Source organism: Lineus longissimus, chromosome 3, assembly GCF_910592395.1.
Source record: "Lineus longissimus chromosome 3, tnLinLong1.2, whole genome shotgun sequence".
Lineage (NCBI taxonomy): Eukaryota > Metazoa > Nemertea > Pilidiophora > Heteronemertea > Lineidae > Lineus > Lineus longissimus.
Genome location: NC_088310.1, coordinates 26,682,656 through 26,701,376, shown reverse-complemented (window position 1 = coordinate 26,701,376; position 18,721 = coordinate 26,682,656). Strand labels below are relative to the sequence as shown.

The window sequence follows — 18,721 nt, the reverse complement described above, 5'->3', positions numbered from 1 at the left end:
GTTCCAAAAATGGACTCCATGAGATCAGATACAGAGCACATACTTCCCATTAGTAGAGACCATTGTGAGAGAAAGTGCATGCAAGCCTATTGATTTAGCAATTTGGCCAACAGACAGGGTCATCTTCATCAACATTATTAGCAATAAATCACCAAGAGGGAATACTTCGACCGCGTTACTGTCAGACATTTGCCGCTACATAGCAAGTTTCCTCCCAAGAGACCTCCGGCTGGAACATTCAGAGATAACGATAACTTTCTGCGCTTCGGTTTTTCTCCTCTTTCGTTAAGCGCTGTTTATTCATGTAACCCTTGAGTGAATGTCCAAATATTGTTTTCTCCGCTTGTGAAGGTCTGGTTTGCTTGTTGGTGGGGTGCTGTTAATAACAGTCGTGTTCTTTTAGATAAGCCAAGTGCTGGAAGGTGCATGTTGTCTTCGAGCAGAGTTTGTCTTCATTGCCACCAGCGACTTAAACTCCAGGTTTTGTGTGGAGAAGAGCTTTGTTTGCATCTTTATAACATGATGAAAGATTTTGAAAGAGATGCACAGATATCAAGTTACACTATTCTTCTTGGGGCATCTGGTTGTAAACACATTGGTTAACTTGGTTGAGTCATTTGTGCTGTTGGCATTGTTTGCTGCTGGTTGGAAGAAGAATTAGAAATATGGATTGTCATGCCAAGGGCCTGTGGCATACCTGACACCACATTAGTCAATGATAATTGAAGGGACAGGAAATTAGGTGAGGGCATACAAGACGCATTATTCTGATAACGGTTAAAATGAAATACAAGCTGCAAGGAAACACTCACTGTGATTGCTATCACCACATAATCCATTACCCCAGTATCAAAATGGCCTAACTTTTCCCCCTCGTGGCAGCTTTTACTTGAAGGCAGACGTCTTGCCACCTTGAAGCAGACGGTGCGATGACGCTGTTACCTGCAACCACGATCGCATGCGACAAGATTGCTTGTTTGCAGTGGTCATTTCACGTGCCTGCGACAAGAATCGGTGATCATAGCATCCTGTCATCAATTTCAAACTACTACAGCTAATGATATGAGACAGCAGTTTTAACTCCTTTGGCTCCCTTCATGACAGTCTGGGGGTTTGAAGACAGACTGTGTGAGGATGCTGACATTTCGCGAGGATAGTTCTGTGTGACTTTTCTCACTGCTGATTTTGAAGCTAATCCCTGTATGATTCTTGGCCAGCTGCGCCAAGGTGATTACATTCAATAATCACCTGCTCTATCCTGCGAAGGTATACCCAAGTGTTCAATTTCTTCATCAGTTATTCAAGTCTCCTTGCACGGAAATGAATGGTTGATTCAGAACTTCAAGTTGAATGTTGCTTTTAAGAAGGAAGAATAGGTTTTTTCAGGGGGGCAGTTAAGTTTTTTCACCAGATTTTTGACTTGTCAAACTATGTGTGTCTTTTATACTTGTGCCAATCTTCCGTGTTTGTATAGATAGACGATCATACGAAGTACCAGGTATGAGCATTCTTGGCAATATTACATAGATGTTGTGTCTTTATATTTCCAACTGTAAAGAAATCAGAAGTCCTTTCTATTCACATAAGGGATGAGTTTGTATATCATCAAGCGGTTTGCACTCATCTTCATGTGACACTCGTGTTTAAAGGATATTGGTCCTTTCCTCTGTTCTTGTGAAGCTGATTGTTGTGTTGTCCGAAGCAGGAAGTCTCACTGTTAGAATAACTGAAACAAAGCGTACAGGTTGTTCTGGAGAGGAAGGAACACATGTCAAGAATGGCCGAGACTGTAGCTGCGCTTACACCACGAAATATTGGTGGACCAATTGCACTTACACCACCACATTGCCGCGACAAATTGGTTCGGCAATCCATTGCCGATACAAATTGCCGAGCGAATTTGTCCCACCAAGCTTGATGGTCCAAATTCGCCCGGCTTGTTAAAAGCTCGGCTTTGTCGTGGTGTACGCGCAAATGGATTGGCAATTAGCTAGTTGGATGGTTCGGCTCCAGGCGGCGCTTTCGAAATGGCGCTTTCTGCCAAGGCTTTCTGTGTTCTGCTTATTGTTTGCGCGCCATCTGTAGCCGGATTTTATAACTAGCTGCAGCGCTGGTGTAAGCGCTTGGTGGATTTTCGATGGTGCGGCATTGGTTCCCGAACCAAGATTGGTGGTCCATTTTCAGGTGGTGTAAGTGCGGCTTGTATGTGCTCTAATCGATAATGCATGACTGTGAGTGCTCTATGAGGATGCATCAAGTACTCCGGGATCCCAAATAAAACTTGAAAAAACAAACAAAGTTGATATTGCAGGCTGTGTGGGCCAGTGAAGATATTTGCGCCCTGTAATGGTGATGTACTCGAGCTTTTGGTTTTGGCTAAATGTAGGTTAATGTTCACACTGAATAAACCGGATCGTCAGGCACCGTACATCAAATGGTATTTGAAGATGAATTAAAATTGAATATCTTCACTGTTCTGTTTTTTCAGTTGAACTATTTGAAAAATTTCAATGAAATGGGGTCGGGTGAAAAACTTTGTTGAAAATGATATCCATATGTCTTTCTTGACTGCTAGATGCTGTGCCTTCCCACCCGATCAAGGTGAGAATGTGTTAAAACATCGTCCTCACTTTAATCCTATCGGGCACCACCAGCCAATCATGCATTGATCATAATTGATAACTCAAGGGATATCCCTCAATCACCAATCCGCCGTAGGGATGGGCGTGATGTCATAAACACTAACGTGATAAGTTCTACAGCTGCACATTTTCTTCTTTACCTTCTTTTTTCTTCATAAGTTGTGTGTGACAAAGCCATCGATATAAAAAAAGCCAGTATTATGAAATCTGTTGGGTTTGCACAATTTCTGCAGAATCTTGTTACCCATATTCTTTTTTCTTATATAGAGCATGTTCATATTTTCATAAGGCAATCAGTATTGCTTTGATTATGTGTTGACTATGGTCTATTAATGATTCTGCATGATCTGAACATGACGAGATTGACCTCTCCTGCATGGCCCATCATGTCATGCCAGCCTGCCAGTTTCAAAACACATCAGTTTTGGTATTGGTTTGCATTATAAACATTTGTATAATTTGCACAGAATTGCTACACATTCCTTCATACGGTGGTGCGTGATGAAGCCATCATCATTAAAAACCTTGATTATAAAATATGTTGTGTTTGCACGCATGACAAGTTGTTTCTGTAATTAATTTTACACCGAGCAGTCCCAATAAAGTTCTGTGGTTTCATGTTCAGGGTCAATTAGATGAACCAGACATTATTCATACCCGCGTTGAAATGTCACATTAATCAGTGCGGTGTCGCATGGGATGATGTGATTTGCTCCATCATGCGCATCTACCTGGAACATCATAACATGTTGCAGATAATAAATTTCATGTAATTTTAGTTATGACTGCGGAGCTTATATGTTATTGATGATGCTGTTGCTAAGGCACAGGTTTTTGTAAACGGTATTGGAAATTTGCTCATTGACTAGATTCCATGTTTGCTACCTAAGATGGGGTGCACCTCTCTGATGACAGGGCTGACTGACCCTGTCCTCCTGAAGCCTACTTTCCTCAAATAATGAACTATTTGCTTATTACACTTCACCGGATCATTATTTCAGACCATTTAGAGTTCAGCTAAACCAGCTCCAAAACAAATGTTTAACTAGCGAAAATATTTTTCCAATTTACTCTGCGTAATTTGTGTAAGTATGCATGTGAAGGACTTGTAAGAAGGACTTGGACTGGCTGTAAGGACACTTGCTAATGAATCTAATTACACTTATTTGATTTAGATGATGTTATTGATATCAATTTGCCCTCTCTTTTTCTCTTCAGGATATCGATGCTGCCATTAGTTGTGTGAATTATTCCTCGGTGAGTACATTTTATTTTGTTACTATTGCTGCCTCACTAAGGGAATAGTAGAAACCACTTTTTAACCCAGATATGCCCAAAAAAAGTTTCAGAGATCCTGGGGTCCTTGTCTTCATAGTGTTAGCTGAGGGGAACTTCAGATGTACATGATCCCAAGTGTACTGAGCGCCCATGTGTTCTAGTAGCTTTTTAACTAAGTTTATTTCAAACTGCCAGGATCTACCTGGTCTACTGGCAGCGCTAATTACCCCTAAGTGACGTGGGTAATTATGGTGTCTACAGCAATTACGGTAGGCAAATGAGAAGATGGAAGAATTTTTGGATAACTCCTAATATTATCGCCTAGCTCCACAGGTGGAGTAATGGCACCTCACTTGCAGGAGCTGTTGATGAGATACTTAATCATCTCTGGCAACTTAATGAACGCTGCAATTTTCACTGTTTCCCTGGGTGATTTCTCACGGCACTAAAGGTACCGGTTGCCTTTTAAAACATGCTTCATTTCTTAGGAACACCACCTACTCAGTTAGCAGCTTCTTCATTCTTCATTCCTGAAGGTGAAGCGTTCTGAATGAAAGTCCGCCACAAACTAGCTAGAGCAGTTATTGTTAGTGTTGTTGCATGGACATTGGTGATATGAAGTAGTTGCATGCTAGGCTAAAACTGTATCTATGAATAGCCCTACACTTTTCAAAAAGTCCTCCGCATGAAGAAGATTCTAACTGAATGCATGTTCAAGATGTGATCATACATCCGAATCTCTTGACTCTCTGAATTCACTGGAAGACGTCTGAGTAGGCTATACATCTAATATTGAAGTTCTTAGTCGAGATATGTAACCTCATCATGTTTGTGATTAATTGTGAAAAGAAAATCTATGACCGGTTTCTAACGAGCTTCTGTAAATTAGCACTCATTATCTTTTCATGAGCGTGTAAATTAGTTGTGGGCCCACTTGAGTGTAACTGATGGGAATTTAATTATTTTCTTGCCCAGTGCAAGTGGTTGTCAGCTGTGTCTCAAGGAATAACGCAGTAGAATTATCTGATATTCAAAAAAGAGGTTTGGTTTACATGGTTCAAAAGCTGTCTTGCTGCCAGTAGTAATTGGCATTTTGGCACATGAATGAGGATATATCTTTGGTTCATTTCCATTGCCATTGGTTCTATGGCTCCATGCTGATATTGCTCTATTCTCCCATTATCTCTAGGGGTCCTACACTTTGTCACTGCTCTCGTGGACATATTGATCTCAGAATACACCACAACCCAAAGGACTTGCGACGCCATCTATTATTAAATAGAATCGATTACTGGTTCACCTGGCTTGGCTTGACATCAGAAGGGACCCTAGATCACAATGGTGCTCAAGAAGACCAACCAGAGATCACATGTTGACCTTTCATTAGTCAGACTCATTGGTCCAATAGGTTGAATGGCTCTCAAAGTAACCCTTAGCTGCATCATCATCTGATATCAAAGGGGACCATTAACCACAATGACCCTCAAGAGCTCGTCAGATAGGTGACCGGAGATCACCGAGACCTTCCTCAATCATTTCTACATTAGGTTGATATTGGTCGGAAGGTTTGCCTTTTACCTAGCTTGTTTGATGATAGTGATCAGTGATGCTCAAATTGACCGGAGATTCCTCTGACCTTCCACTCAGTGAGAAGCTTTACCACCAAGGTGAATGTGTATGACTATCAGAGTTCACCTGACCTCTTTTGATATCTACTGCTTTAGGTGCTGATTCACCTTCACCAAGACCTTCTGCCTGTCTCACCATCACACTTCACTGCATCAAGCCATCGTCAAGGTGTTCTGCCTTGTCTCCTCTAGTAGCTATCAAGTTCTCGGGTTTGGCAGTTCAACAGTCGCTTTGGTATTGGAGAAACTAGATAGAGGAAAAGAGATCACAATGCATGTGGTCGTGTCACGAAGCATGCCACTCTCCTTCACAAGTTCAACATGGTTGAGGCCTATTGGTCCAGTGATCTTGATCCTCCAGCTCTTCCCTCTTTCTTCATCTCTTCCCAACTACTTCACCATCCTTTGCTGTTTCTGAAGGTGGTCTCTCTGACCTTTCCTCATCTTGAATATCACCAACGGTAATCACCGTTCCCTTGAGGATAAAAATAAAACTCCCTGTGTCCAATTGTAGCATGACATTTCAAGGAGCTCAAGATCAAAGCTGAGGCGAACAATTGCTTTCCTTTTGTAAATGAATCCTGCCCTTGTCAAGTATCTTGCTGTGTTAAGCCACAGTTTGTCAGGGTTTCCACATGACCGGAAGCATCTTAAGAAACAAGGCTCCGACGTTGCTGAGTCCCTTTCACAGTCTGACTATTGTTAAGATGGGAATTGAACTTATTAGAGTCTGAGGAATCCGTGTCCTTCTTTGAAATATCAGGCTTCTTCTGGTTCCAGAGGCCAAGGCCAAAACACATTTTAAATGGTGGCGAGTTAGAAGTTGGTATTCAGTGCGTCACCCAAGACATACCATTGAAGGTATTTGGGATTGGCGAGCCCCATGAGCTGCTCATTTAGATTCTCATCTCCGCTCATTTGGTGTTTGGCTGATATCAGCTCCCTGACAGATGCTGGCTAATAGAAAGCAAAATGAGTGTTCGGAGACTAATACCACAGGATATTGCCTACTGTATGCCGCGGCCACGCCGGTGTGTTTATCACCAGGGCCAGGATGGTTTGCTGGGGCTCAATCTTGACACTGTTTCATCCACAGACAGGGCCCGCAATAATGGAACATTGATTATTGGCGTTGATATAAAATGGCGGAAGCATTTAATCGTCGGCGATGACATCTTGCTATTGATACTGGTGTAGATGAGGCAATACCCTACAGACTTGTAATATGTTTCGGCTGACTTGATGATTGACGTCATGCTGACCACACATACCACGCATGCTGGCCGTTATAATTCATCCATTTGGCCGGGCCATTGCTAATAGTAGCCAATTACTCTCCTGGGGCAGAGATATTACTAACAGATATCCACATAAAACACGTTTTGCCCACTTGATTGGTGTTGTTAGTGATATAGGGTGCTGGTAACATGGCAACTAGTTTCCAGAATTTCTGGCATTTGGAGGAAGTAGGAGAAGAAATGAGAGCAAGACAATGGAATGGTAGATGTTGTGGCCGTAAGCTTTTGGCCTGGGTAGACTATCGATAACAAATACCAAAGCTTATCACCGATCGTGTAGCCGGTGTGTCTCTGCTTCTAACAAGAAGTTCCTTGCTTGCCATTCTTTTGAAATAATCCGTCTTAATCAGCTGTCTAAAGAATCTTGATTAACGTTCTCAGTCGTTATCTTGATTAGACTAGTTTTCCATTTCGAGAGAAAGAAATTGACGTCTGCTTCTTGATATTGGTCTCAGTTGTGGAACGCACCTCAGAGAACTAATTAAATTTCATTGGGTGTATAGACGAATGTGGCTAATTAAAAACCTGATAGATTGGTGCTATAGTTCACCGCAGAATCTACTTGAAGCCACCTATTGTGTACCGGTGGTACTCAAGTATGTAAACTCATTGGGCCAAATTCATAAAGGGCGTTTAGCTTAAAACAGCGTTTAACTACTGAATAGACAGATTCAGGTCCTTCATGTAAATCTTCACCGAATATGAATAGGCCCTGAAACTGATCAGGGAGTAGTTACACACGTCTAACCCTTAAACGCCCTTTATGAATTTGGCCCATTATGTTTGAGACTGAGAGCGAAGTTAAATCTTGATAAGTTTGAAATCTCTCTGTTTGTGGATGAGTTGAAGTACTGCTGTGTTTGACATGCAAGGTGTCGCAGATTGGCTCTGTCATGGGTAGAACGCCGTCCTTTCTGTAGTACAAGATCCAGGATGAGCTGGTTTGTACCTCAGCAAAAGATGTGTTCAGACTTTCAGATTTGGTAGTTAAGCCTGTCATAATCAATGTGTTCCAAGCCTGCATCCTGACAGCTCTGAAATGTTTTAACTTATAAATTCTGGTTGGTGAATTACTGCTAATGCACAGGAGCTTTCAATTCAACTGAAATGTTATATGACGAAATGACTAAAATGGCATCTAAACTGATTTGATTTAGAGACAGATCGTCGTCATGTTTGCCAGCTGTCCAATCCGCTCTTCTGCGAGCAAGTGATGCTGTTGAGAATTTTCCTTGATGGCTCATTTAGTGAGTAGTCGTCCGCCTTTATTCGACTCATGCACGGGTTCTTACTTTGCTACAGAACGACTGCCTGGTCATAAATGGGAAGAAGACCACAGCGCTTGTATTATTCATGGCGTGCGTATGAAGCTACTCTAGTCTCTCGGTGCAAGGGGAGACGAGCACTAATAACTGCCATGCAGCTATTCATCACATTCATAATGGTGTGATTTTTTTGCAGGAGGAAAGCCCAATTGGTGCATACGCGACATCAATCACGAATGAGTAATTTACAGCCATCTCAAAGGGTTATAATTGTAAATTGTACTACTTGTATGAATGGTATTTCGTGGTCACATTATCTGTTCGGCTTGTGGACACTCAGAGAGCCTGCCATTTTATCACATCAGAGGTGTACTTGTCTCAAGGGTAAGCATAGTGAATAGCCAGCCAATAGAATAGCCATGTGAGGATATGAATATGTGCCATATCTCAAATACCAGCCGTGGGATCACAGCGGATGATATCATATTGAAACCTAGAGAGACCTGGAGACCTGTGGCTGTGTGACCGGTCTCTTCGCTCCGGGTACTCAGTAGTCACTTAGCACCCGACACGACAAGTCATAAATAAAAGCTTAGCTTGATGCCGATGGACTTTTGCAGAATCATGATATGATCGGCTTGGAAGAATTTAGATTTAAGCCCATCGAGAGTTGGTCTAAGCGTCATCTTTGGCTGTGCCGGAGATTTGGGGCTGTTCTCAGGAAGAGCTTGATGGAATTATTTGGTCTTAGCTTGAGAGTCATTAAACCCTCTTGCTTGTCTGGTCTCAAGGAGGGGCTCAAGAATGAGAAGAAGAAAAAACAAAGTCGTTATCCTTGTTGTTATTCCTGGTGTCCCAAAACCAACTTATCAACACAATCAAGAACTGGACAGGAAAAAACAAAACTCGTTTTGCTTGTGATCAGTGAAGGGACGACACCTCAGCGAGAATCGGATCGAGAGTCAATTCCATGGATCATCTCAGCCATGTCAAGTAATACAAGTCAAGAGGTTGCCTTATGGAAGCAATGTGACTGCCGGTTTTATTTCCTCATTAGGGTGACTTGGGCATTTTCCTCTCTCTGCTGGTGGTTAAGTTGTCTGCCATCATGGAATTGATGGCATTCGTTCAACGGTGGAGAGGCCAATTCGATTAATCCTGCAACATGTTTAAGGACTGGAACTCTTTATGAAAGAGTTGGCCCGCAGTGTTTTAGAGAAGTCCATTGATGAACCCACCATGTGCAGCAGACTGCCCCCTGGTAGATATCGAACCTTTCTTAGTGGTCAATACTTCTGCAATGATAATCAATACAATTTAGCTTTTGGTGTTTTGGAATGTATGTGAGGCTAGCTTGAGGTCTCCCGATGATCTGATCTGAGCCTCTTAACCTTGTCTTTAATTACCACTTCTCCAATATTTTGCAGTCGTTTCCTGGGGATGTGTCAGCCAGGAACTCCTCAACTGATCTTATTAAAATGATTGCTTGCTGTGCATACAAAGGTTGGCTTGGATGTTATTGCATGTTACATTATTAGCTTTTGCTCATGGTCTGAGTTTAGGCCACAAGACTTCAGCTAATATTGTTTTTCCTGTTGTTGATCCGTCAAGTTTCATCGCATTATGATGAAGTCGCAGTATCGAGGCTCGACAAGGCAGCTTCACATTGTGGTGAAGTTCAGAAAAGTCCACTCGGCATTGTGTCCATTTTATGACCGATCGCCTCCGTGAGAAATTGTCCAATAAAAACACTCTGTTCTCATAAATTAGTCATGCAAGCTGAAACAGATATGACGTATGAGAACATAATTATCAAAATGTTAAAGAATGTGATAGTTTTTACCATTTTATCATGAATATCAACGGACATTATCATCATCTGAATAACAATGAGGACAGATGTGTAATCAATCATCATGGAATAAAAACAAGAAGACGGTTTTATATACCACTATTGGTATCCCTGATCAGAATACGTTCATTGAGATGCCCGGCACACCGGGCATTATTAAATGGTAATGACCGAATAAAATAACTTAATGATCATGGATATGTTGTATTTCATTGTCCAGCATGGCTGCAGCTGGCTGTACTATCTACTGTAGATGCCTTTATCAATTTGAAAGATGATGTTGATTTTGTATGGTAGTCTAGTTTATCGGTGGGTTGAAGAAATCGTGATGTCCTACAACGTTTACAAGATTCAAACTGCTATTATCATCCCGTAGAATGCTGTTACTGACTTCAATATTTGAAGAGTATGAGCTGGTGAGATCCTACGAATGATTCCCAACATACCAGTTAACAGCTCTCTTCATTCACAATCAAACGCAATCCATCAGTGGCACGAATCTACCTTGAGAAAGTGGTGCTTTCATTAGATAAATCAACACTTAGAGCCAATTAGATTTCAGGTAGGCCTTTCATTGGAGCCTTCACCAAAGCTCGTTACCAGTGTTAACTTGATTAACCTGTCAGTCTACTCTACAATGTGGTGAAAGTTCAACTGATTATTGCCATAAACGTGATGTAAGTTGTTTGGCAATGACTTCATCCAAGCTGAAAGACCTTCAAGAGGAAACTTCGGATTTAGTTCGCCACCAGACTTCATCCTGATCTACACCGTAAAAGGGACTTTGCAATCTTTTGAGCCTTGTGTGACAAGATGCCTTATCTATGGTCATATCACTTCCCCGGCTTGCCCTCGCTTATCTAAACTGACCCTCTAGGACAGCCCAATTCCCCGGCCTGCCCGCTGCCTGGCAGCATCCTTCCTGTTGCTCACAGCTTCCTCCTCTCGTTCATTAAGAGAAGATGGATGATTCTGTGTCATCTCCGAGGGAAGCTCTAAATGGCTGTCTCTGATGACCTATCCCTTTCCCACTTGCTCTTAGCTTCTTAACTCTCTTTGATGGGTTGAGCCATTAATGGAAGCGACCTGAGTAGATGTCTTGCTAATGTTACCATATGAGAGACACAGTTTTTAACTCTGTTAAATCTGTAATGGTCAGATGTGGCATTGATATTCTCCGGTATAATCATTATCCAGGAGCAGTTTGAAAAACGATGATAAAAACAACAGTGTGTACAAATAAAAATTATGAGGATTTGTGCTATCCTACCATCTACCAACTTACGCTATAATAAATCTTATACAACTCAGCTCGGACTCACTACCCTTGGTTCAAACTGACTAACCTTGGACGCCACCAAACTAGCAGACCTTTCTTCATTGGTCGTCCCTAACCATCCATCCGTGCTCGTCTCGGCTGTCACCACCAGCCTGTACGCACCCGAGTCCGCCTAATTGCTGACTATTTACAAGAGGCTGTGTGCATCTGATGAGTTCATCTTCGTTAATCAGACAGTAATTGATTTATCTTCATTACCTCCAGATAGTAAGTGACTTTCAGTGATTTCATAAGCCAGAGGTAACTGGTAAATGATCTATTCAGCTCTGAATACAGCTTATCAACAGAACTCGTGTAATGTGCTGGTCTGTGGCTCTCGGTTGCTCGAAACCCTGTGGTGACCGTGATACGTACCAGAGAACTTTGAATGCTTGAATGAAGGCAGTGTATTACACTTACAGTACCTCTCGTTTATGAAGACATCAAGATTTTTTGCTAATCATATCGTTAATGTTTCTTATTTTGTATCCTATTCATGCAATTTTGTCAAAACAAGAACGAAATCTCCATAGAAAACCACTGCATCCTCCCTCAATCATCAAGAAGAGGATAGTTTGCTCCGTTATTTAAAGAAACATGAGATGTATATTACCCTGGGGAGGAGAACAATTTATCCTTGAATCTGACACTGTAATTGCACTGCAGTTACTGTGTTTATCATTTCACACAATGATATCACTGGAGGTGAAGCCACCCACGGATGGAACATCAAATCATCAGGGCTCAGGGGTAAACTAAGTCTTCAATCTGATTCATGACAGCTAGTACCTCATCTTCGCTGCGATTATTTCTGAAAATAACTAATCGTCGTACCATCAGATAGCTGATTGCTATTCCATATTCACCTCATCTTCCGCCAAGTCACAAGTCTCCCTGGACATCAAGTGCAGTCGATAAATGCTGAGCCCACACCATGGGCCGTCTCTGTCTTTGGCCATCTTTGACCAGCCTACTAAACAGGGACCTGAGATCTGTTGGTTGCCTTGGAATAGTTTGATTGCTGACCAAGCTGAAGTCCATTGACTTATTTCGACTCCTGATCTTAATGATGAGAAACTCAAGTGTGCTTATACTGCTACATCTGGTCCGGTCATACACTGCTAGTCTGGTTGAACTCATTCATCTGCCAATGCGATTTAGCCTGAGCTAATTACCAACCTGTTAGCAGTTATTTGGCTGTTAGCAGATCCTCTGGTTTGTTCACCTGTGTCATAATAATCAATACAGAGTTATTAGTCGTATAGTCTTACACCAGGTGGCAGCACTAAAAATTACACTCTCCATGCATATACATTGGCGTTCCTCGTGTCTCTTTGGGTCTGGCTGTCCATTCTTCTTCAAGGCGTCAACTATTTCGATAAAGATTCATCTCAAACTCTGGCAAACCAAGACCACTGTCCCGTGCAGACAGGTATAGAAAGATAGGCCTATTGAGAGAGCTCAGAAAGCTTGAGGGCTTCTCAGAACCTTGGAAGTGTGTCGAGATGAAACCAGCCATTCCTGCTTTCAAACTATTGAAGTGTTTTCTGTAGATCTTGGGGAACTGCTGAAAAAAATTTTCTGTTCTGAGTGGTGTAGCTGAACTAGAGAAGATAAAGAGGCAATCACAGGTGATAATGAAGGTAATAACAAGGTTCTAAACGAATGCCACAAATATGTTGGCACTCTCCACCTCGCTCTGATTGCTCAGCTTCATCTTCAAGAAAAACATTTGGCAGATAAGTTAGTCAAATTTGTGAGTAATCTACAACATGTAGTCACCAATTCTTCAAAACATCTAGGTTGAACAACTAAAGTGGTGTTATTATTAGAATTTACTTAAATGTGCTCAATCACTACCTTGCCCATCAGACAGAACTTATAATGTTAAGCCTAAGAATGGTGTTGTGGAGAGCTGATTCAAATCTTGCTTCAAAACAGCTGCGGAATAACAATATTATGAATTCAGTGCTTGTGGGATGAAGGCCCAAGGTGTTCCCTCAGCTCCTGGTATTCCACCTCAAACCACCTTCCTTGAAATGCAACGCCACAAATGTGCACTCCAGTTTATATGTGCGGTGTTGAAGCAATATTTTCCTGTATTTATGCGTGGAACATGATCTCATCCAAGTACAACTTGATTACTGAAAAGTTACTCGCATATTGATCCCACAACCTGGAGGAAAAAAACAACTCCACCACTGCAGTGCTGAATGTGCTCAACAACTGTGGGCCACAGGTAACTGGTAAGAACTAATTTCACATATTTTCTGAAGAATTACAACACCTGGTGGCATTTGATGGGGAATGGATTACTCAGAGTACAGTTTAAACATCATTTAATTACCATAAGATATTCACCTGGCCGAACCTGCACATAAAAAACTAATAGACAACTTCTGTTGTAAAAGCGTCATGTGTCGCTGAACAGGGCCCACCCACTGCACTGATTGTTTGCAATTGAGGCTTAAGCAGTTTAAAGTATATTGAATTATTCTGATTTCTCCATTTGGAAATTCAAATTGAAATTTGCATCTTACAAACTGGGTTTACGGTATAATCAATCTGTGCAGATCAACCTGCCAAGTCTCAATCAATCAATAGTTTTCTGCACAAGTTTTCCTCCCAGCAGTACAAGCTGAGCTCAATTGTTTTCCCCATCTGTCACCAGGAGCAGACGCCACCGAAATCAATTCTTCTGAATATTAAGACCGCCATTTTAATCGCTCCGGGCAAGTCTTGTTCATAACTTTTCCTTTTTGTGCAAGTTTTCATCATGTCTGATAAGGAAAATGATGTCGACTCTGTCGAGGTTGCTAAGGAGGAGGATGTGGTTGCTAAGGAGAAGGAGTTGGTTGCTAGTGACAATGGTAGTCACCATGGCAATAAGGCGAATAAGGTATGGAGAAGATTGAGGTTTGGTCTTTCTTGAGCAATCGTGGTACTGTTTTTAAACTTCATGGCTCTTTGAACATGCTGTACACCCAGGAAGGTGACCAGTGGACCGGGAATCAATACCCTTTCATCATCCTTGAATTTGCTTGGAAATTAACTGATTACAAAGTTGGTAATTTGTTTCTGAAAGAATGTCAAAATGTTGTCTGTTTTGTATCTTGTACTGAGGGAGCGCACAGTATTAAAAATAGATGTGTTGGTTGTTGTTCAGGGTTCCAAGAAGGTGCTTCTGCCACCCCCTGGAAGAATGAGGGGTCACAAGGTAAGAATTCCAGGGCACTTCTCTAGCTTTACTACGGGTAGACGTAGAATCCAGTCAAAGGTAGAATCATGCATTAGCTCTGGTGATAAATTACCATAGATTCTTGGCATTCTTTGCACCCTTCATGGATTATCTCTGTTTCCCTACAGTTTCCATCTTTCTCATTTCTCCTTGGCCGTTTCAAGCTCAATCTTGTAGATGGTTTCCTGGGTAGGAGAGATTAGGTAACCGGCATTTTCTTGGGTAGGAGAGTAGATGAAACTAGTTCCTATAGCTTGGTAAGGGACCAGTATCGTGGCTCGAAGAGGGACAATTCTTGGTGGTTTCTTGTCTTGGAGAGCTGTTGATAAACTAGCATGTTGTTGATGACTTGCATGACGTAATGTCAGGCGGTGGTAGAAAATGCTGCAAAGCCACGAAGCCTGTGACGTCGTGAAAGTGGCAAACCAATGTCTCATGAACAACATAGGGAAACGTGGCACCAGTATTACCTCTTTGAAGGGATTCTCACCTGACAGTGTGAGAATTGTCACCACAACCTCGGTGCTAATTGACTTTCACGCCTTAGCCATACGACCTTGGTAAACCAAGCTCACTTGATGCATATTTGATGGGGGTTGATTCCACTGTACGATTGCAGTGCACATGTTCTTTCTACAGTTACAGTGAGGTTGAGTATGGCGATCAATGTTAGCTGTTGTGTTTGGTGTCCTGTGATGGAGAGATCGAATGATTTGATTCAGTGCTGGTCACAGCTGTGTTGATAATGCTGATGTGGATCTATATACACCATGTCTGACTGGTTAAATGATGTTTGAATCCAGATGAATGCACTTTAGTAACTAATTGACAGACATTGCTGCTGTGTCGCGATATGTCATAGTTGACAAGAACTTTGAACAGTCTTGATGACCAGCGCATCTGATCCAAGCTTCTTTCATCAAAAGTCTCTCTTCCTTTAGATTACAGCCAGTGACTATAAAGAACTCATAGGATTGTTATTGATTGAGAAATGCAGTCAAAATAAGCTAAAGTTTGCTTGTATTCATGTTTTTCAGAGTACAGCCATGTACGTTGCTGGTGCCCAAGCATATTTCAACTATTCCACCAGCAAGAGAATACAAAGACCTCCGTGAGTAGATGCATCACTAAACCTTATACTCTACACCCCCAGTAACCACAAGTATGAACTGATAATGTTGGTGGAGTATCATTATGAAAATGTTCCTCATTGAAACTTAATCGTATAAATCACCAGATAACTGTACTTCAACCTCGGCGATGACGTCTGAGTGGGAGTTGGGATTGTGTGGAAACTCTCTATTGTATGTTGTATTTTTTTCCAGCGGTACCGATGGAGAACAACAAGGAGCCAACCATATCCTGCTTTTCACGATTTTGTATCCAAATTACCCTATCACTGTGGTAAGTGAAAGTCTGACTGATCTATTGCTAGTGTTAGGTAGGGCCAGGTTCAAATCAAGGAAGCCAGATTTGTATCTCTTTTGGTGAGCATTGCTTGGTTCAAGGTAGTAAGATCCCTTCCCCTCACAGTCCTTTGAAAGAGTCTACCACATACTTTTGCTGTCGGGTGCTGATGTCAAAGTAGGGGGGCGATATCCCATGCCAAAGCTTCATACCTAAATTTAGGGGCTTCATATCTCAATTTCATCAAAGGTTACTGCCAAGTTGACAAGTTACTTTAAGTTTTCTTAAGATTCATGCTTGGCTTTCAGGATGTGATGCACACGATCTGCCAGCCACATGGAGATGTACAGAGGATTGTTATTTTTAAGAAAAATGGTGTCCAGGCCATGGTCGAATATCCTTTTACAAGTAATCAGTTACTGGGACGGTTGTCAAAAATTATGGCTTTTTGGATTTGGCCCATGGCCTACAACCCGAATTGGAAACAAACCGTAGCCGAATGCAACAAGCCGTTACAAAAGTGAATTGAGATGAAGAGCATAGGTACCTTTTAAGGATAAGTCGTGAGTTAGAAAGTCATATGGGGCTTGGAGTCCTCTGTATTGATTTCAGTCAAAGTTCTATAATACGTCTTTGTAATCTTGGTCCCTGCAGTAATCTGGCAGACGTGATTCAATGTTGACAAGGGCTCCATCTGTCATCATCCATCATTTGACTTTATGACTTCCGACATGTTGGTATTGTCTCCTTAACGGTCCATTACGTTTGACTCAGTGGAGTGCGCCAAGAGAGCCAAGGCTGCCCTTAATGGAGCTGATATTTACTCAGGCTGCTGTCGATTAAAGATTGAATTCGCAAATGTAAGTACCGTATCATTTTTCGTCCCTCTAACTGCCGTTTTTTCCCCCGGCAAAACACAAAATCCATGAACATTTCTGTGGTAAGAGTAAACAGTTCAACCAGAGAGTGGAAATGTGGTTATCAAGAGAGAAGGTACCCTCTACTTGAGTTGCACTGTGGCGCTATCCAGACAGTGGCATGATGCTGACAGGAAAATTTCAAACCACTCTTGGGCAGTATGAGGGTTAAAAGGCAATATTCAAGTTCCACAACAATTTCCTTACAGTCTGTAGTGTTCTCCGCCTCTAGGCTATTGATTAAGTTGCTCTGATCAGTAACAGATGTAACTGCACCTGCTGACATGAGAATCAAACTCGTGCCTGAGACGTCGTTTTTTTGTGGGAAATTGAGTCTCTGTCCCATTTTGAAGTTAATACTGTCATTTAACATTTATGCGTCTTCTCCCCTACAGCCCAAACGTCTCAACGTTCACAGAAATGACAGTGAAAGTTGGGATTATACTAATCCGTCATTGGGTAAGTCGCCTGTCATATTAAAGTAAAACTGAGCAAAAAAGGTTGAGAAATCCTGTAAAACTTGTTGTAATCTGCATTGTTTTGAAGGTTGAGCAGAACACGAGTGGTTTGAGGATTACAATATTCCTATCACTCCACAAGAAATCTTTGTAGTAAGTTCCTCTCACCTTATACATGTATGTTTGATAAAATTACCATTCCCCATGAAATTTATTTTGTGTTTCATGAGCCAGTCTTGATAAATACAGTGTGAATAAAATAATGAATTTAACTGGAATTGTATTTGATGTGTTTTTGAGGCCCCTGTGGAGACTTCCCCTGTTTTCATGATGATCTATTAATATGTACTTTTGAATGTTTTATTAAAGACTGAGAGCTTGATACCTAAAAAAACAACTGCAACATTTGAAAAATGAGCAAGATGCCTGGTTCGCTATTCAGTTTAGGCATGCAAGCGGGGAACCCTAAATGATTAGGGAATTTTCGATAACAGATTTCCTTCTGCATTGTCATAGAGAGGGCGCTCTCAGTCTTTAAACGATTGAATGGAAATGCGTAATATATACACTTCATACACATCCAAGGAAAACATCACATCACAGAGCAAAGGGAGCCAAATATTCCTGCATTTAAACAGTCCATGTTGAGTCTTGCAATTCTAAATCTTGGAGAGATCAGGATAAATCGCTGCATCTACACGCAAACTGAGGATTAAAATTCATAGTCACACTCGAGCATCGGATATTAGACACGCACAAGAGACAATCGTTATCTACAAGAATACTAAAAACACTGTGTCGACCCAGGATTATACAAAATAAAATTGTTATAAATCTAAAATCGGATGTGCAGTGAATGTAACCTAAAGACAGGATTTACACCAGAAGAGTTCGCTGACGCTGCATTAGCTCCGGTTTAACACACCAGGGGGCATTGTCAAGTGCTATTTATGACTTGAGCCTCGTCTTGAAGTAAGGTTTGGACTTGATGCATCTGTGGGCAGTTTCTATGTTGCCGTGATGTGGCAGCATTGTGTGGAGATTTTGTTCGGCCCGAAATTTATTTGAACAATTTTTAAAAAGCTTTTGTAAATTTTTCAGTTGGATGCACTTGTATTTCATGTTGACTTAATTTTGCTCCTGTGCATTAATTGGTTGATGAATGTTACATGTAAATGTTAGCATTTGCTTCTAGTGATGTTACAGTCGTCTTTTATCTCTACCTTTCTGTCTTTTCAAAGAATTGGTTACACTTTTTATCACGATTTCACCTTTTAGTTGAATTTATAGTTTTGTTTACCACATGCAGGTAATCTGAAAATCTAAATTTGGTAAAATCCGGTTTTCAAATGATCTTTTTCATTCAGCAGTGTTTTCTAAGACCACATTTATTTTCAATTTTCTTGCAAAATCTTCCAAG

The 18,721-nt window shown here is 41.4% G+C and overlaps 1 protein-coding gene across 10 annotated transcripts in view; it reads left to right on the top strand.

The window, feature by feature from the left end:
- The window catches only part of LOC135484450 (heterogeneous nuclear ribonucleoprotein L-like), a 73,556-nt gene that overhangs the window by 42,460 nt on the left and 12,375 nt on the right, over positions 1-18,721 (top strand). For 9 of the 10 annotated variants that reach the window (XM_064765925.1, XM_064765929.1, XM_064765928.1 and 6 more), the window contains 6 exons: positions 3,861-3,899; positions 15,557-15,630; positions 15,845-15,923; positions 16,235-16,320; positions 16,690-16,786; positions 17,239-17,302. In XM_064765925.1, coding sequence (XP_064621995.1) covers positions 3,861-3,899; positions 15,557-15,630; positions 15,845-15,923; positions 16,235-16,320; positions 16,690-16,786; positions 17,239-17,302 — 439 coding nt within the window. Of the gene's footprint in view, positions 1-3,860; positions 3,900-13,469; positions 14,181-14,447; positions 14,499-15,556; positions 15,631-15,844; positions 15,924-16,234; positions 16,321-16,689; positions 16,787-17,238; positions 17,303-18,721 lie in introns of those variants that run through there. The other variant, XM_064765930.1, reaches the window with a different exon arrangement.